Source organism: Bos indicus x Bos taurus, chromosome 16 (genome assembly GCF_003369695.1).
Source record: "Bos indicus x Bos taurus breed Angus x Brahman F1 hybrid chromosome 16, Bos_hybrid_MaternalHap_v2.0, whole genome shotgun sequence".
Taxonomy (NCBI): Eukaryota; Metazoa; Chordata; class Mammalia; order Artiodactyla; family Bovidae; genus Bos; species Bos indicus x Bos taurus.
In genome coordinates, this window is record NC_040091.1 from 48,925,659 (window position 1) to 48,944,438 (window position 18,780).

At 61.9% G+C, this 18,780-nt stretch overlaps 1 protein-coding gene across 3 annotated transcripts in view; it reads left to right on the forward strand.

The window, feature by feature from the left end:
- Positions 1-15,433, forward strand: part of MEGF6 (multiple EGF like domains 6) — a 100,704-nt gene extending 85,271 nt beyond the window's left edge. For 2 of the 3 annotated variants that reach the window (XM_027565115.1, XM_027565116.1), the window contains 23 exons: positions 661-795; positions 1,217-1,351; positions 4,085-4,210; positions 4,740-4,871; positions 4,965-5,093; positions 5,185-5,316; positions 5,842-5,970; positions 6,069-6,197; positions 6,371-6,499; positions 6,891-7,019; positions 7,273-7,401; positions 7,613-7,741; positions 7,861-7,989; positions 8,141-8,272; positions 8,378-8,506; positions 9,065-9,193; positions 10,272-10,400; positions 10,639-10,767; positions 10,995-11,123; positions 11,214-11,342; positions 11,936-12,064; positions 13,589-13,636; positions 13,923-15,433. In XM_027565115.1, coding sequence (XP_027420916.1) covers positions 661-795; positions 1,217-1,351; positions 4,085-4,210; positions 4,740-4,871; positions 4,965-5,093; positions 5,185-5,316; positions 5,842-5,970; positions 6,069-6,197; positions 6,371-6,499; positions 6,891-7,019; positions 7,273-7,401; positions 7,613-7,741; positions 7,861-7,989; positions 8,141-8,272; positions 8,378-8,506; positions 9,065-9,193; positions 10,272-10,400; positions 10,639-10,767; positions 10,995-11,123; positions 11,214-11,342; positions 11,936-12,064; positions 13,589-13,636; positions 13,923-14,056 — 2,909 coding nt within the window. In that variant the 3' untranslated portion in view covers positions 14,057-15,433. Of the gene's footprint in view, positions 1-660; positions 796-1,216; positions 1,352-4,084; positions 4,211-4,739; positions 4,872-4,964; positions 5,094-5,184; positions 5,317-5,841; positions 5,971-6,068; positions 6,198-6,370; positions 6,500-6,890; positions 7,020-7,272; positions 7,402-7,612; positions 7,742-7,860; positions 7,990-8,140; positions 8,273-8,377; positions 8,507-9,064; positions 9,194-10,271; positions 10,464-10,638; positions 10,768-10,994; positions 11,124-11,213; positions 11,343-11,935; positions 12,065-13,588; positions 13,637-13,922 lie in introns of those variants that run through there. The other variant, XM_027565117.1, reaches the window with a different exon arrangement.
- The last annotated feature ends 3,347 nt before the right edge of the window (positions 15,434-18,780 follow it).

An 18,780-nucleotide genomic window follows, 5' to 3' on the forward strand; every position in this document is an offset into this window, starting at 1 on the left:
GCGCTTGGATCTGAGGGGGGTGGGGCCACACAGTGGGCTGGGTTCTTCCTGCCTGGGTCCAGCTTGTGTTCAACCATCAGTCTTCACAGATAAGGACACGGGGGCTCAATGAGGTCCTCAGCTGGGGTGAGGGGCCTGCAGACTCAAAGTCCTTTGGACTGTGCTGGCTGCCAGAGCATCTGGGTGGGCGGCCCTCGCCCCAGTCAGGCTGGTGGGTGGCTTGCAGGCCTGTGTGGGGGCAGGTCCCCCCACCCTCGGGAGCTCCAGGGCACAGAGCTTGTCTTGGCTTTTGGAACTTCCTGGGAGCAAGTCCTGAGCCCCCATTGGGGTCACGCCCCCCTTCCCTGGGTCCGCAGACACCCAGAATGGTGCAGGGAGAAGCGGTGGGCTGCTGGAGAAAAGCCAGCAGGCCTCACCCCAGCAGCTCTTGTAGGAGGATTGTTCAGAGGGAGGCAGTGAGGATCCCAGGTGTTCCCTGGCTGGGAAGTGCCTCTCTATGAGCCTGTTTCTCGTCTGCAAAGTGGGCAGTGTGCCTGGTGCTCTAGGCACCAACGACTCTGTGGGGTCCCAGATATAACTAGGTGGACGGGGCCAGAGATCTTGGCTGGAGTGGGCGCTGGCAGTGGGCAGGCCCCCCTCACACTGCATTCTGGGGTGCAGCCTGCCCGCCATGGGCCTTTGGGCCAGGCTGCTCAGAGGAGTGCAAGTGTGAGCAGCAGAATACGCGTGCGTGTGATAAGAGGGATGGCAGCTGTGCCTGCAAGGCGGGCTTCAGGGGCGAGTGGTGCCAGGATGGTGAGTACAGGGCCGGGGGGAGGAAGAGGGCCCCAGGGGAGGAGGACAGGCCCCAGGGGAGGGTGAGCAGGTCCCAAGGGAGAGGGACAGGCCCCAGCAGAGGGGGACAGGCCCCAGGGGAGAGGGACAGGCCAGGGAAGGGGGGACAGGCCCTAGGGGAGAGGGACAGGCCCCAGGGGAGAGGGACAGGCCCCAGGGGAGGGCGGACAGGTCCCAGGGGAGAGGAACAGGCCCCAGGGGAGAGGGACAGGCCCCAGGGGATGGGGACAGGCCCCAGGGGAGGGGGAAAGGCCCCAGGGGAGAGGGACAGGCCAGGGGAGGGCGGGCAGGTCCCAGGGGAGAGGGACAGGCCCCAGGGGAGGGGGGACAGGCTCCAGGGCCCTTGGAACCTTGCAGACGCCTTTCCCCTCTCCCTCTGCAGAGTGCCAGCCGGGCTTCTTTGGGCCAGGGTGCCGGCAGGCGTGCACCTGCCCCCCGGGCGTGGCCTGCGACCCTGTCAGTGGCGAGTGTGGGAAGCAGTGTCCCGCTGGTTACCACGGGGAGGACTGCGGCCAAGGTGAGTGGCCCCAGTGCCCAGGTAGGGTGCAGGGTATCTGGCCGTGCAGGGCGCCAGGCACCAGAAGTGCTGGAGCTGGGTACCGTGTCAGCCCTAAAGCCTGGCTCTGGCAGCACCTTGACTGCTGTGTCCCCACCCTGGTCATGCAGTGGTGACTCAGCCACAGGTCTGCCTGTCCCTGTGCACCCAAGAGGGCAGGAGCTCATGTGTGTGTGTGTATACACGCATGTACACTGTGTGTGTGTGTGTGTGCGTGCGTGTGGATGTGCAGGGCTGCTGGCAGGGTTGGTACCACTCCCAGATCATCCCCTCCCTTGCTCGTTCACTCCCTCCATCATGGGACAGACTGAGTGCGCTTTGTGCTGGAAGCCAGCCGGGGGCTCCTCCCTGGTGGGTCTGAGCAGGCAGGACAGAGGCAGTTGCTCCCAGGGGTGGTGTCTCGAGAGGCCTGGGCTGGAGGTGCCAGCGTGATGACTGTAGGCCCTCCGTGTGGATGCCGAGGCTGGGACAGTGTGAATGGGTGCCAAGCAGGGAGAGGCTGGAGGCAGGAGGTCCTCGTTTATATGGGGGAGCCCTTGATGTGAGCATCAGCACTGCCGTGGCTGCCAACGGAGTGTAGGCAGGTCGGGACCTCCCTCAGCGCAGGGTACACTGTCCTCACCCATCAGCCAAGGCAGGTGGGAGTGGAGAGGGGGCCTGCAGTGTGACTGGCGTGACTCCCACTGGAGGCAGTGGTCCGAGTCCCCTCAGGGACGAGGAGGGCCTGGGGGCCACTGCCGACCCCAACCCGGGGAGTCAGTCTCCCTCTACACCCAGGCCTGGACCCCCCTCTCAGTGGTGGTCCTGGAGACCCCCGGGAAGATCTGGGCTCTGATTCCCTTGGTGCAGGAGGGCTGTGTGTAGGGCTTAGAACCCAGCTTGGAAACCAAGTATCCCCACAAGCCCAACCTACACTCGGGGGGGCCTCTGTGGTCTCGAGGGCCTTCAGGAGCCAGGCACGTCATCCCATCCGTGAACCAGCGTGGGAGCTGGTGGACCTCGCCTGCCTGGCGTTGGCTCAGGCTCCGTGACTCCCCTGACTTCTCTCTGCGCCCTCCCCTTCCTCCACTCCTGCCGGCGGCCGCTGTCCAGCAGTGCCCTCCAAGGAGGCCTGAGTGCTGAGACTTGAAGGGCCTTAACCCCCGTCCTTCCCTGCCGGACTTCTTTGTCTTCCTTTCCCTTTTCTCTTCAAAAGCATCCAGGGCTCCAGGGATGGGTGGCGGGACATGGACACATCTTTTCGGCCGTGATGGGCCCCCTGCTGTAGTCAGGTCTGGAGAGCATCTGTACCCCAAACACGTCTGCCCGTCAGTGGAGCGGGGACCCCCCAGATGGCGGGACAGCTCCGTGTGCCCTGCTGGGCCTCCCTGCCCCTGTCCACGCTGCCTGGGTGCCTGCATGTGCGCCCAGCGTGTGTGCCGCCTGGGGTCCTGTGGGTGAGCAGGTGCCTGTAGGTGTGGGCCCTCAGGGCAAGGGTTCAAGGGGTGTGTCCTTTGTCCAGAGCCCATCCCGGGGCCGGAGAGACCCCAGGCCTGGGACCTCACGCCATTCCGGCTGACATCTCCCCCTACCCAGGGAGGGCGCGTCCTCAATTCTCAGTCCCGCTGAGTGTTGTGGTGGGAGAGACGGGTTTTCTGATTCTTTGGTGTGAAGTGTGGACCCCAGCCTGGCCACTCCAGGTGCCTGGCTGGCCTTCCAGGGCCCAGAACTTTCTTTATAGCAGCATCACAGCAGCCACATGGTGCTGGGGCCAGCAGGGCCTTCTCATCATCTGGGTTACCACCCTAGTCAAGCAGGTATAGGGGGGACAGGGGGCCCTGCCAGGCCATTGGAGCCACCACTGCAGCCCACATGGGTGGGGTCAGGCTCCATGATCCCAATGTTCTTTTCTGAAGCTCTACTTTGGGCCCAGAGCGGCTGGCCCCTCCTCCCCAGGCTTTTCTCACTCCCGAACACGTGGTGACCACATGGGGTCCCCATGGTGGACCACAGTGGGAGGAAGGCAGACAGAGCGGGCCTGCCACCGCTCTCCAGGGTCCTGACTCACCCCCCATAGGCCCTGCCATCTGCGGCCTCCAGGCCACCCCTCACCACTGCTCCTACGTGGGCCTTTCCCTGCCCCGTGTCCCCATCTCCTGTTCACTCCTGTGACTGCCCTCATCACCCTGGGGACCCGGGCTGTGTCCAGCAACCCTGTGGGGCAGGTGAAGGGGGCAGGTGCTGGGGACAGGTGAGGGGGGCAGGAGCAGGGGGCAGTTGGGGGTGCAGGTGAGGGGGGCAGGTGCAGGGGACAGGTGAGGAGGGCAGGTGCAGGGGGCAGGTGAGGGGGCAGGTGCAGAGGGGAGGAGGGGAGGGCAGGTGCAGGGGGCAGGTGGTGCAGGTACAGGGGGGAGGAGAGGAGGGCAGGTGCAGGGGGCAGGTGGGGGTGCAGGTGAGGGGGCAGGTGTGGGAGGCAGGTGAGGGGGGCAGGTGGAGGGGTAGATGAGGAGGGAAGGTGTGGGGGGCAGATGAGGGGGGACAGGTTCCAGGGAGGCAGGTGGGGGGGCAGGTGTGGGGGGCAGGTGAGAGTGTGACAGGTGCCAAGGGTGGCAGGTGGGGGGACAGGTGGGGGGACAGGTGCTGGGTGGGGTGGAGGTCAGGGGAGGAGGGCCACTCTGAGTGGGGGCCCTGAGGCTCTCCGCTCCCCGCCCCTAGAGTGCCCAGCAGGGACGTTTGGCCAGAACTGCTCAGGCTCCTGCTCCTGTGGGGACGCCCCCTGCGACCGGGTCACAGGGCAATGTCTGTGCCCCCCGGGGAGGACCGGGGACGACTGTGGGGCAGGTGAGTGGCAGCCGTGGCCCAGGGTCACCTCAGCTCCCTGTGCTACACAATGCCTGGCCGCGTTTACAGACCCCAACCCTGGAGCCCTGCAGACCCCAGGCCCATCCACAGCAGCTACAAGAGCTCACACCACCAGCCTTGGGTCTGGATGTGGGCATCTGTGGCTGCCCCGTGGCCGAGCCTGCAGAGGGGACACTGGGAACTGTCAGCCACGGGGACAGCTTGGCCAGCGGCCCCCCGCCCTCCCCAGCCTGTGGTGGGTCCTCTAAGCTCCTGTTCATTGCATGTGGGTCTCCCGGTTCTTCTGGGGCCCCCCTTTTGCTTGTTGAGCATCCTGGGGCAGGGGGTCTCCCCCTGGGGTGAATGCCCTAAAGTCTACAGCCTGTGAGTGGACTAGGGGTTCCCATGACCTGCCCCCTCCCTCCTCTGGGATGACTCAGTTGGGAAGAGATATCCCTGCTCCCCAGTGGGCCCAGCAAGGCCTGGAAGACTGACTACCTCTGTGTGTGTGTGTGGGGGGGGTTGCTAGATTGTCCCGAGGGCCGCTGGGGGCTTGGCTGCCAGGAGATCTGCCCGCCGTGTGAGCACGGTGCCGCCTGTGTGCCGGAGACTGGAGCCTGCCTGTGCCGCCCCGGCTTCATGGGCAGCCGCTGCCAGGATGGTGAGTGCCCGCTGCCCCCACCTCAGCCCTGCCCGCAATCACAGCCGGCCCCATGTCCGGCCCCAGCTACGCTCAGCCTGTCTCTGCCCACAGCCTGCCCTGCTGGCTGGTTTGGACCTGGCTGCCAGACGCAGTGCTCCTGTGCCAACGATGGGCTCTGCCACCCAGTGACCGGCCGGTGCAGCTGCGCCCCTGGGTGGACCGGCCTCAGCTGCCAGAGAGGTAGCGGCCTGGTGTCCAGGCGTCCCTCCCCACCCCTGACCCGACTGTGGTCACCTGCGCAGGGTGCCCAGCCTTTGCTGCTCTGTTGCAGCCTGTGACAGCGGCCACTGGGGCCCCGACTGCAGCTTCGCCTGCAACTGCAGTGCAGGCCACGGGGGCTGTGACGCCGTCAGCGGCCTGTGTGTGTGTGAAGCCGGCTACGTGGGCCCGCGGTGTGAGCAGCGTGAGTCCCGGCCTGGCCCGCACACGCATGTGCACATGTGTGCTCATGTGCGTACACACACGCACGCTCACGTGCACACATATGTACACACACACGTACAAGTGTCAGGGGGACCCAGCCCTGCTCCCTGTCCCCAGACAAGCAGGAAGTCTCCTCGTCTAAGCCTACCCCCAACCTCCCCCATCTGGCCCCCCCACCACCCACCACCCTCCTACCTGCCTGGGCTCAAGAGATGGCCCACGTGGAGCAAAGGCAGCGAGAGATGGCTCAGTGGCACCCTAGGGGGCACCTGCCACCTGTGGGAGGGGAGGAGAGTGTCTGCTAAGGACCAAGGGCCCTGCGCTTCAGTGTCGACCCCCACCCGGCCTGGGCCAGTGGGCCTGGGTGAGCTGGGGGCTTGGTCCCTAGCTGGGAGGGATGCAGAGGCCTTGGGTAAGGGAGGGGCTTCCCCTGCCCCACGGCCCAGGCCCTGGGCAGGACTGGGGCAGGCTCACTGTACCCCCAGCTGAGAGTCCGGTGTCTCAGGGTGTCCCCAGGGCTACTTCGGGCCGGGCTGTGGGCGGCAGTGCCAGTGCGAGCACGGGGCGGCCTGTGACCATGTCAGCGGGGCCTGCACCTGCCCTGCCGGCTGGAGGGGCACCTTCTGTGAGCGAGGTGAGCCAGGGCACGGGCCGGAGGGGTGTGGGAGGGGTGGCCGGCGTGCGGGCGGGTCTTGTGACCCCGGTGGTCTCCTGTCACCGCCCCGCCTGCAGCCTGCCCAGCCGGCTTCTTTGGAGTGGACTGTGGCCATGCCTGTGACTGCAGTGCCGGAGTCCCCTGTGATCCTGTGAGCGGCTCCTGCCTCTGTCCTTCCGGCCGCCAGGGCCCCCGCTGTGCCCAGAGTGCGTGAGGCCCCCGTCAGCCCTGGGCGCTGCCCGTTAGGGTTAGGGTCCATCCTTGTGTGTGGCCACCCAGGTCAGAAGGAGGGGCGCTAGATCTCAGCAGCCTGGGACCATCTGCTGCAGCCCCTCCTGGGGTCCATCACCCCCGGCCCCTGACCCCCTCTCTCCTGCAGCCTGCCCAGCCCACATGTTCGGCCACAACTGCAGCCAGGCCTGCTCCTGCTTTAATGGGGCCTCCTGTGACCCTGTCCACGGGCAGTGCCACTGTGGCCCTGGCTGGACGGGGCCCACCTGCCTGCAGGGTAAGCCCTGATCGGGAGTCTGGAGCCAGCTGTCATACTTGTCCCTCCCTGGGCCATGCAGGGTGACATGGGTGGGACTTGAGGGGGATCTAAACCTCTCTGGGCAGGGAGGGTGGGAGTCTGTCTCCCTGCTATGGGGCACCTGGGGAGGGAGGGAGGCCTTAGGACTCCTAAGGGACCACACCCTTCAGCGCTGAGCCCCCAGAGACTGGCCGGCGGGCCCGGGGAGCCCTGGGCAGCTCGTCCTAGAGGCGGCCCCAGTTCCCGCCCCTAAAGTTTGGTGTCGGGCTTTGGGATGAGCCTGCAGGTCCGGTGGGCTGGCCTTACCGGGGTTCAGGCCTCTGGCCTGGCTGGCGGGGAAACCACAGGTTGCTTCTCTCTCTGGCCTCAGCCTGCCCAGAGGGCCTCTATGGTGAGGACTGTCAGCACTCCTGCCTGTGCCAGAATGGGGGCAGCTGTGACCCTGTCTCAGGACACTGCACCTGCCCAGAGGGCTGGGCCGGCCTGGCCTGTGAGAAGGGTGAGTGTCAGGCTGGTGGAGGAGAGGCCCTGGGGGTCTGGGGGCACCCAAGGCCACTGCCCTGGCCCCCTCCCTCTGAGGCCCAAGACGGCTGCCTGGCGTTGAGGGGCAGGGCCCTGGGTGTACCCTGTAGTGTCACCACCCCCGGGCACCTATCCTTCCCAAGGACCCAGGATCCGAGGCTCAGGGTGCAGGAAGCATGGGCAGGGCAGGTGTCCCAGGCCCCCAGGCATCACCTGCCCCGTCTCTGCAGAGTGCCTCCCGGGGGTCTTTGAAGTTGGCTGCCCGCACAGCTGCGGGTGCCTCAACGGTGGCCTCTGTGATCCGCACACCATCCACTGCCTCTGCCCAGCCGGCTGGACCGGGGACAAGTGCCAGAGCTGTGAGTGGGTGGCTCGGGGACCCATGGGGGAGGCCAGGAGGCCCCTCGGGCCCCTGTGGGGTGGCCTCCATCGTGCCAGAGTGTGGGGCCTCAGCAGGGTGGGCAGTGGGTAGGAGAGGGCAGGGCTGCGGTCTGAGCTCCCCAGGCCTACTGCCTCTGTCCGGGGAGCCGCCCCGAGCTGGACTCAGCCTGCCTGCCTCTTTTGCCACAGCCTGTCCCGAGGGCACCTTTGGGGTCCGCTGTGAGGAGCGCTGCGCCTGCCGGTGGGGGGCCGCCTGCCACGCCGTCACTGGGGACTGCCTCTGTCCCCCGGGGTGGAGGGGCTCGCGGTGTGAGAGCGGTGAGCCCTCAGCTCTGCTGGTGCCCAGGGTGGGGGCGGGTCCTCCACACGGTGACCCCTCGGGCCCCCGCCCCCCAACCCCAGGGCTCCCCACCACCTCCGCCCGCGCCTCCCCGCAGCCTGCCCACCCGGCTGGTTTGGAGAGGCCTGTGCCCAGCGCTGCCAGTGCCCCCCGGGCGCCGCCTGCCACCACGTCACCGGGGAGTGTCACTGTCCCCCGGGCTTCACGGGGCCCAGCTGTGAGCAAGGTGGGTGCCGGATGTGGGCAGGCCTGAGGGCAGTTCAGGCCACATGCGCTTCTGGACTGGGCCCCAGAGCTCTGCCCCCAAGAGGGGCCCGGTGTGAGGGAGGGTGCCTTCTCCGGGCCGGGCCAGGACTGACCCCTGCCGCCTCCCCCAGCCTGCCCACCTGGCACCTTTGGGGAGCGCTGTGGGCAGCAGTGCCACTGCCCCGGCGAGAACCAGGCCTGCCACCCCGCCTCGGGGACCTGCGCGTGTGCCCCCGGCTACCACGGCGCCGGCTGCCAGCAACGTGAGTGCTGCCTCGGCTGCCCGCCGGCCCACTGGAGTGATGGTGGGAAAGGGGGAGGGGCTTCAGGAGCCCCCCACCCCTGGCAGCCGGCCCCTCCCTCTGCAGGGTGCCCACCAGGGCGGTTTGGGCCTGGCTGTGAGCTGCTGTGTGGGTGTCTCAATGGGGGCTCTTGTGACGCGGTCACTGGGGCCTGCCGCTGCCCCGCCGGATTCCTTGGGACTGACTGCAGCCTCGGTGAGTGGCTGGGGTGTCTTCTCCCTGCACCTCGACAGGCAGGGCCACGCCATCCGGCCTGCAGGGCAGACAGCCCCTGACCGTGCCACTCCTTGGGTCCCTCACTGGGACTGGCTGCAGACCAGGCTAAGCTGGGGGATCGATGTGGCCAAAACGTCTCCTCGGCCTGCCCTGCCTGGCCGTGTGCTGCGCCCTCGACCCGGGCTGTGTCCACCAGGAGCCCTGCAGAAGCCAGCTGGTGTCCTACCGAGAGAAGGGCCTCTCCCTGAGTCACGTGGGGACTTTCCGACCATCTGGGGCTGGGGCTGGTGGAAGTGGGCGGGGGCACCGTGAGTCACTCACTGTAGTGTGAGCCCGGCCCCCCGCAGAGCCTGCAGCCGAGAGAGACACCAGGGCAGGCGGGGCCTCAGCGGCAGGTGGCCCTGCCCTGTCTGGGCAGACAGGGCGGGAGTCTCCCCACCCAGCCTGCCCTGGCCCAGTCCTGTCCCATCCGGGTTGACAGAGCAGAGGCAGGGAGATCGAGCCAGGAGTGGCCACCCTCGCCTTTCCTCCCGGCAGCCTGTCCACACGGCCGCTTTGGCCCTGGCTGCGCCTACGTGTGCGGGTGTGGGCAGGGGGCGGCCTGTGACCCCGTGACCGGCAGCTGCTCCTGTCCGCCTGGGAGGACCGGCGTCCACTGCGAGCACGGTGAGAACCCACTTGCCTGCTGCCTCAGGCACTTCGCATTCATCACTACATTAGCCGTGGAGGGCGTTGGTGATAGAGAGAAGATAGAAGTGAAGGTGGTGATAGAGTGATAAATACGAGTCACGGGAGAGTGGGGTGCCTTCTGTTAATCCCCGAGGTGCCCTGAGGATATAAGTGAGGGCTTACTCATGTTGACCGCAATGCCCACTCAGATCATCCGATAGCACCCCATATCTTGCCTTGACCCGTGACTCCAGGACTCAGGCCGTCAGTTGACCTCTCCAGTTCCCTGTGGCCAGTGGGGGATGAATAACTTCTTTCCCAGAGCCAGCCCCCACCGCCCAGCAGGAGGGGTCAGGCGACTGCTCCATCTTGAGGATGGAGCCAGCCTCTTGGCTGATGTCCTCCTGGAACGGGGTCCTGCTGGCCCTTCCTCCTGGGCCCAGCAGCTGGGAACCCACAGAGATGGAGGCCCAGAGCACAGGTGATGGTGGGGCAATCGGAGTGGCCCCTGGGACCGTCGTGGGGTTTGTGCTCATGATGGTAAGCAGGTCCTCAGGCCTTGCCCACACTGCTTGGTCTGACCCCACACCCTGGTAGGTCTGAGCCCTCTGCACCCTCTGGTCCTCTTCAGGGGGCCGGTCACACTCCCCCAGGTCCTGAGTCCTGACTCGAGCCAGGCCACTCCTCACCTCCAGGGGAGAACGGCAGCTAGGGGTCAGAGTCTGAAAGCACCACCTGGAGTGTGGGGCTGCCCAGCCTCCTCCGAACCTGGAGGGTGCCTCCTCCCCAGGAAGACTTCCCTGGTCCCCTCCCGCCTGCTGGACAGGCACTCCCATCCTCTGGAGGGCCCTGGTCCCTTTCCTCCTGTGTAACTCTCAGCGCTGGCTCAGTTCTGGCCTCTGAGGAAGATGGATGAACTGGCAGGATGTGGTTGGTGCTGCTTCCTGGCACGTGTATGCCTTGGGGGCGGGGGGAGGAGGAAGTGTTTGTTGAATGACTGTCGGATCACGTGGGAGTGTCCTGGAGCGTGTCTGGCTCTGGACCAGAGCTCTGAGCACGCCCGCTTCACCCCTAGGCTGCCCCCAGAATCGGTTTGGTGTGAATTGTGAGCATGCGTGCTCCTGCAGGAATGGGGGCCTGTGTCACGCCACCAACGGCAGCTGTTCCTGTGGCCTGGGCTGGACTGGGCCACACTGCGAGCTGGGTGAGTCCGGGCCAGCCTGGGGGCGGCGGCGTGTGTGAGCTGGAGAGTCGCCGCCCGTAGCGGGTGAGGCCATGCCCGGTGTGGCAGGGGCTGGGTGGCGGAGGAGGGCCATAGCTTAGGGGCGATTGTGGGGAGGCACCGGCTGCCGGAGGGCCGGGCGAGGCTCCCAGGGTCCCCTGGGTGAGGCTAGTGGCCCTGCTGTCCCGCGGCGGGAGGCTGACCCCCGGCCCCTCCCCAGCCTGCCCCGCCGGGCGCTACGGTGCCGCCTGCAGCCTCGAGTGCTCCTGCCACAACCACGGGGCCTGTGAGCCCACGTCGGGGGCCTGCCGCTGCGGCCCCGGCTTCTACGGCCAGGCCTGCGAGCACTGTGAGTTGTAGGGTCGGGCCACCACACCCCCGGGAGCGCACTCCTCTGCTTTCCGCGTCACTCCTTGTGGCGGCCCGATGCGACGAGGCCTGACCCAGCTTCGGGGCAGAGGGCCACAAGGCGCAGGCGCTGGGCCTGGGTGGGAGGAAGCGGGCGCCAGCCCCCAGCCCGTCCTTTGCTCTCTCTGGGCAAACTGAATCACGGGCTCCAACCCGGGTCTCCCTCAGCCTGTCCCCCCGGCTTCCATGGGGCTGGCTGCCAGCAGACGTGCCAGTGTCAGCATGGCGCCCCCTGCGACCCTGTCAGCGGCCAGTGCCTCTGCCCTGCTGGCCTCCATGGCCAGTTCTGCGAGCGGGGTAAGTGTCTGCACCCCCACTCACTCCCACCCGGTCGGTCCCCCCGCCCTGGGCTCAGGACAGAGGATGCTGAGCCAGTGCCCCTTCCAGGGTGTGAGCTGGGCTCGTTCGGAGAGGGCTGCGGCCAGCAGTGTGACTGCGAGCTTGGGGTGCCCTGTGACCCCGTCACCGGCCACTGCCTGTGCCCCCCTGGGCGCACAGGGACCACCTGTGACCTGGGTGAGTTGGGGTACCGCTTGGTGGGGGCAGGGGTGTGGGTCTCTGTTGGTGGAATCGACTGTGTTTCTGGAGCCCACCTGTGTCACGTCCTGGCCTGGGCACTGCGTCCTCCTGCCCGGTCCCTCTGCTGGCGCAGTGGCTCACAGGGGCCCAGCACCAGGGTTCCTGCTCGGGGTTGTCGAGGCCCATCCTGCTTTACGGCTTTCCCCTGAGTCCCTGGGGGGGCCTCTCCCTGGGGTGGGGGGCCTTGGTCCTGGGGATGGGCCCCTGGTGAGGTGGGAAGGAAACCTCCCAGATGGGCCAGCTGGCCTGCTCCTCAGGGCTCTTGGCCATCTTGCCCCTAGGGAGCCTCCCTGACCGCCAGCTCCCCTTCGCTGGCCTGGGGGCTGGTGGGAACATGGGGAAGAGATTCTGGGCCAGTGCCCGGCGCCCAGCACTTTCCCACGTGAGGGCTCACACAGGACAAATCTAAGGCTTGAGGTCTTTGCTCTTGCATGCTCCCTGGGGGTATCCTGAGGCCTGCGGTCCCAGCCCCGGGTGGACCGGAGTGGCACTCAGGCCTGTCCCTCCCACGACCCCCACCCCACCCACAGGCTGCAGGAGGGGCTTCTTCGGGCCGGGCTGTGCCCTGCACTGCTCCTGTGGGGGTGGAGCCGACTGCGACCCTGTCAGCGGGCAGTGCCTCTGCATGGACGGCTACACAGGGCCCACGTGCCAGCAGGGTGAGTCGGGCTCGGGGCGGGGGGCGAGAGGGGGACAGGGTGCTCGTGGGGTCAGGCGAGTGGCACGAATGTCACCATCTGAGCGCGATGCCCATGGTGTCTGCCTGGCCTCTGCTGGACAAAGTGTGGACCTTCCAGCCCCTGGACCGTGGGTGGGACTCAGCATACAGCCAACCCAAGAGCAGCAGGCGTGGGCTCAAACTGCAGAGGGTGGAGACCCCTTGGGCAGGGCTGGGTGATCCAGTGTGGGTGGGCGCTGACACAGCCCCCCGCCACCCCTTCCTCACCCTGCATGTGTGAACCAGGGCATGACAGTGTACCTATCCGAGGGTGCGTGTGTGCAGTAGCACAAGTGTGTGCTCCAGTCTTCCCAGCTGGCACTAGGGGTAAAGAACCCATCTGCCAATGCAGGAGACATAAAAGAAGCGGGTTCAGTCCCTGGGTTGGGGAGATCCCCTGGAGGACGGCATGGCAACACACTCCAGTATTCCTGCCTGGAGAATCCCATGGACAGAGGATCCTGGCGAGCTGAAGTCCATGGGGTCGCGAAGAGTCAGACACGATTAAGTGACTGAGCACGCAGCACGTGCTTCTGTCTTCATGCTGGCACCTGTGTCTCCCAGCGTGTGTGTGTGTGTGTGTGTGTGTGTGTGTGCTTCTGTGCACACGGGCACTTCACTGCTTGCCTGTGCTCACGTGCATACGTGTGCCTGTGCACACCTACAGGCAGGGTCAGGGGTGGTGATGGCACCGTGACCCCCCCACCCCCGAAGCACTGGGGGAGCCTGCTTTTTGAAGGCAGAGCTTGGTGTGCCCCTGCTCCTCTGGCCACCTGTGCCCCTCTGGTGTGCCCTGGTCACCTCGCCCAGGCCCAGCCTGTTCCTGGGAAGCATTGTGTCTGCTAGGAGAGACCGGAGGCCGGCTTGGGGCCTGTGCCAGGCAGGCCTTGAGATGGGGTGATGGGGGAAGCAAGGGTGTGAGTGGAGATTCCAGGCTGGGATCCTTGACCTGGGGACCCCAGACATGGTCTTGATATTGTGAGTGCATCTTGTTGAGCCTCCCCAAGGCAGCCCTGGCCCCTAAGCGCCTTTAGGGGAGGGATCCCACCTCCCCAAGAGGAGGGGGTTGAGCAGATGGAGACAGAAACTTGTGGGGCTCGTGCTGGGACGAATGATGCCCACAGCGGCACCTGGTGGTTAAGTTTGGTACTGCACCAGAGGCATTCTAGGCGGCCTTGCCGTTTACCCTGGGGTGGGGGTCGGTGGGCGTCAGGAACTGGGGCTGCCCCTGCCTGAGCCCTGCTGGGAAGGAGGACAGGAAGGGCCTCACTGCTCCTGCCCTGGAGTGGACCCCACAGGGCCTGCAGTGAAGCCCCTCTTCATCCAGTCCTAAGTCCTGCCTCCCCACCCTGTATATTGGTGGGGGGATGCTGTGCAGGGAGAGAGTGGGGGTCCCTGCAGCCTCGCTGCTCCGTGACTGCTGCCCACCCGAGGGAGGGGCACCAGCGTGTTTGTCTGCCTGCAGGTGGACCCTCCCAGCTCCCGGAGAGCCCATCTCCAGCCCTGGGCCCAGGTAGGCGGGCCAGGGGCATCCCTGTGTTGCCAGGAGGGTGGCCCTTGCTGGTGTTACAGCCCCCTTACCTGCAGACTAAGGCCAGAGGAGGGAGGGGGATCCAGCACTTGCATGTAATCTGGGTCCCCAGGGTGGCAGGGATTCTAAAACCTGAACCTCAGAGGTGAGTCAAGTCTGGAGCTGGAAGGACAGGAGGGGCAGCAGGAAGCCTGAGCCCAGGACTCAAAAGGCCTTGGAGAATTTCTGCCCACCCCAGGGCTGACCTGCTTCTTTCCTTCCCCTGCAGCGGCCCTACAACCAGCTTCCCACCAGACCCGGGCTCAGCAGCAGCCTAGAGAAGCACTAGCTCAGGGGCAGCCCCCACTGAGGCTTGGCTCCCAGGGGCCACTGAGGGGACCTGGGGGCTTTGGTGTCCACTGAGGAGGGACGTGTGGGGGCCAGGACTCCGGCCCCACCCTGGTCTCCGAGGCCTGTGGACAGTGGTGCAACCTTCCGCTCTGCAAGGATCTTCTGACCACGAGGATGGAGGCCCTGCCTGGCCCGCGCTGAGGATCATAGTGTGGAGGAAGCCCCACCTGCCATGCCCCCGGGGTGAGACTGCAGGCAGATGCGGGGGCAGGTGCGGGCATGGGGCCCTTCCTTGGAGCAAGTTCTTCTGGTGCTAGGCCTTGAACTGCTGCAGTTCAGTCTGTTTACCTGGAAACAGATGCTGGTGCTAGGCCGGGCCATATTTATGGAAGGTATTTATGGGCAGCCAGACCCTGGGCACTGGAGGGCTGCCTGCCTGCTGCCCCACCTAGGAGGCCTTGACTCAGGCCTCTGGGTGGGGCTTCGGTACCCTGTGAAACCCAGTAAGTTAAGAAAGGAGCAGCTACTTCTTCGAGGCCTGTGTGCTTGCTGCTTTGTACAGGCTCCGTGTGGTGCCCTCCTGGGACCACTGGCGTGAGTGACCTGACCAGAGAGGCCCGTGAGGCCCCTGGGCCTCCCTGGGTGCCACACAAGCAGTCAGGGTTTATCCTGGTTCCCAGTGCTCTTGAGGGCATGGAGCCCAGAGACCCTCCAAGTGCTGGCAACAGCCTGTATATGGGACGTGTGGTCCCCAGAGGAGAAGAGCAGGGTGCTGCTAAGGGCAGCTTGGGTGTCCCCCACTCCTCCCCCTGCCCTGTCTTCAGGGTAGAACCAGGGGAGATGGTTGGACCCAGATTGTCACACGGGACACTTAGGTCTGGGCTGGAGCCCCCTCTCCCCTCCAGCATGAGCCCAGGTAGCTGATTGCTCCAGGCGCAAAGAATCTCATGGGGCAAAGCAGGGTGGGTTCTCGTAAACCCTGTCCCCTTAGATGGACAGCGAGTGGACAAGCAGTAGCAGATGAAACCGAGTTAATGGGCCACTGTTTTAAGACTTTGAGGTATATAAATAGAATCCATATCCCAGAAAGTGTCAGGGACAGTGCAGGGATAATGGGATGCAGGTCAAGAAGGACCATCGTCAGGACTGGGCTCGGAGCGTGTGGAGGCTGGAGTTGCTGAGGGGTGGGAGGTGGGGAGGGTGGCAGGAATCTAGCCAAATACCAGGTTTTACAGCTCAGGACCCTCCCAGGAGGCATCAGGGAGGCAGAGAGAGAGAAGATACAAAGGAAAGGTTAGTGGAAAAGGATGAGGGAAGTGTTAGCACTTCTGAGGCCCTAGAAAAAGAAGGGAAAAACCATCGACACAAAGCACCAAGCTCTCAGGTCTAAGTTGGATGATCTCAGATCGAAAGTGCTCATACTGGAAATAAAATTTAAAACATTTTAAAGCCATTGTCTAAGGAATTTAAAGAATTTTAGTAACAAAGAGAGACTCTAAAACGTCCAGAGAAAGCCAACAGGAGTCAGAGTGACAGCAGTCGCTCCAGCAGAAACACTGAAGCGAGAAGGCGGTGATGTCAGTTTCAGGGTGTCGAAGAAAAGACGCTGAAACTTGAATTTCACGGCCTTCAATCGTGTGTCCTGCTAAACTGTCCTTGAGGAGAAAAGTGGACATTATTCCTGGGTGTCCACAGCCTCAGTGGGCACCATGTGAGAACCACACTTGAAATTACATTCAGAGGAAGTTTTCCATTAAGAATGGAAAGCATGAGATAATCATTATGTTTCTCATATGACCTAGTGATTTGTTGTTTAGTCGCTTAATTGTGTCCGACTCTTTTTGCAACCAGCCCCCAACCTAGAGATTAAGAGAATGAAAACAGGCACCAGGAAGCCAGGTGAGGTGGAGCAGAGGAAGGGAGAGACACTGGTCTTGTTCACTCGCTAAGTTGTGTCTGATTCTTTGCCACCCCATGGACTGCAGCATGCCATGCTTCCTTCCCTGTCCTTCACAATTTCCAGGAGTTGGCTCAAATTCATGTCCATTAAGTTGGTGATGCTATCCAACCGTCTCATCCTCTGCTGCCCTCTTCTCCTTTTGTCTTCAATCTTTCCCAGGATCAGGGTCTTTTCCAATGAGTTGTTTCTTCGCATCTGGTGGCCAAAGTATTGGTGCTTCAGCTTCAGCATCAGTCCTTCCCGTGAATATTCAGGGTTGATTTCCTTTAGGATTGACTAGTTTATCTTGCTGTCCAAGGGACTCTTAAGAGTCTTCTCCAGCATTACAGCTTGAAAGTATCAGTTCTTTGGCGCTCAGCCTTCTTTGGTGCAATTCTCACTTCTATACATGACTACTGGAAAAACCATAGCTTTGACTAGATGGACCTTTGTCAGGAAAGTGATGCCTTTGCTTTTTAATATGCTGTCTAGGTTTGTCATAGCTTTTCTTCCAAGGAGCAAGTGTTTTTTGATTTCATGCCTGCAGTCACCATCCACAGTGATGTTGGAACCCAAGAAAATAAAGTCTGCCACTGTTTTCATTTTTTCCCCATCTATTTGCCATGAAGTGTTGGGACCAGATGCCATGACATTAGTTTTCTGAATGTTGAGTTTTAAGCCAGCTTTTTCTCTGGTCAGAGGCAGCCAAACCCTCATGTAGACTGGACTCGATAAGGTACTGTGACCTCCACAGAAGTACTAATAGGTTTAACTTTGAAACTGGAGGAAATGTCATCTCTCTAATGGAAGGCAGGGAAGGAGGAAGAGTCAAGCAGAATAAGTAGGTGAAAGCCTAATTGAAATGGTTACAGATGATCAAAATCAGGCCCCTAGACTGCATTAAACATTCTTCAACATTTTATTGATAAAACACATACCTGGAAGGACAGAAATATAAACATCCAAAGGAAACCAAAAGCTGGACGATGAGTTTTGATATTTTAGAACAGTGTGTGCAAAGCATAGTACTTGACTGTATGTAAATCTCTTCATATGCATGCGTGAAACACAGGCTCAGAGACTCACAAAGCAGTGGTGGGTTTACCAGATGGAAATAATTAAACTGGTGATTTTCAATGTGCTATTTATTAATACAAAAGCAAGACACAGCAATGATAACATTTTAATTACCTTTATACACATGATATATATGCCTATATTCATTTATTTATATTTGTACATATACACATCTGTATTTAGGTCTATAAATTTCATACTCAACCAACAGAAAATAATGGAACATTTAACAAAAATTTCTTCTTTGAACAGTAATAAAGAAGAAAATTTAACACGGTTGATAATTTTTTTAAAACATTAAGCAAGAAAAAAATACAGAGGGTGGGAAAGTTAACTACAGACACAGAGAGTCAGATATAAAAGGGAATATTATGAACAACTAGGTACTGTCACCGCCCCAGGAGGGCTGGATCATAAGTTGGTGGAGGGGCTGGGCCGGACCCCTGAGACAGGAACTTGTCTGATGTGAGTTGTCCCAGAAATACTCAGTAGAGGAAACTCGACTCATTTCAGGAGGGCAGTACCAACCGGCTTCTCCAACAGGTGAGGGCAGTACGAGAAAAGAAATGTACAGACGTGTATGCAGAAAGGCTAAGTAAAATACTAGCTACTCAAAAATATTAAAAGAATAACATCCACTTGATCCAAAGGGACTGGGATTTGATGGAAACACAAGGCGGGGACTGCCCTGGTGGCCCAGGGGTTAGGACTCCGTGCTCCCATGGCAGGGGACCCCGGTCGGGGAACTGACATCCCACGTGCCGCAGAGCACGGCCAAAATAAATACACACATTTATCTAGAGCAAATAGAAAAAAGCCACACAAGGACTTTAACATCAGAAAATGTGCCCAGGTGTTTGGGTGAGATGAGTCATGAGTCTGGATAGAAGAGGAAAGAGCGTTTGATAGAGCTCGGCACCCCTTTCTTTTTTGAAAAAAAATTAATTAGTTTAATTGGAGGCTAATTACTTTATAATATTGTAGTGTTTTTTCCCATACATTGACATTAATCAGCCATGGGTGTACGTGTGTCCCCCATCCTGAACACCCCTCCCGCCTCCCTCCCCATCCCATCCCTCCGCACCTTTTTGATGAAAGTTCCTAGAAAACAGATACAGAGAGGCGCTTTCTCGATGATGGCTGCGTGCCGAGAATCTTCTGCGAGTAGAGCTGGGCAGGCGATGGATTCCCGGTCTCGGTCCCAGGAGGCTGCCCGGGGCTCCTTGTCCCCTCTCTGGGCTCCTGCCTCCCCTCCCCCATTACTGGTCTCCACAGCCCTGAAGTGACAGCCTGTTTCCATCCCAGGACTGGGGGCGGAGGCTTGGCTTGAGTCATGCTGGGCCACTCAGACAGGACTTGTGTCAGGCCCGATAACCCTTGTGGGAAGAATGAAGATATTCCCTCAAAGGTGGAGAATCAGATCATCATTCACTCCTCCTGACCCCAGCAGAGCCTAGGAGACCCCAGGACACGGCCCTGGCTTAGACAAAGAACTAAGAGGTGTCGGGCCTGCGGGGAAAGGCAGAGGGCAGGAGACAGGTGACCGGGATTTAACTTTGGCAAAGTGGGCTGTGAAATCATAGACATGATAGGAGGCACACAAAAGCTGTAAAAATATATAGTTCTTCAATGCCACTAGTAAACAGAATACAACATAAGATTCCACTTGGCAACAGGCCCCAGAAATGCCAGAATGTATCTGGTGAAGAGATGTGAAGCCCTTCATAGTTACAGAAGATCTCGGGGTCAGCCTTCAAGTCCACTGGGTTCCAGTGACCAG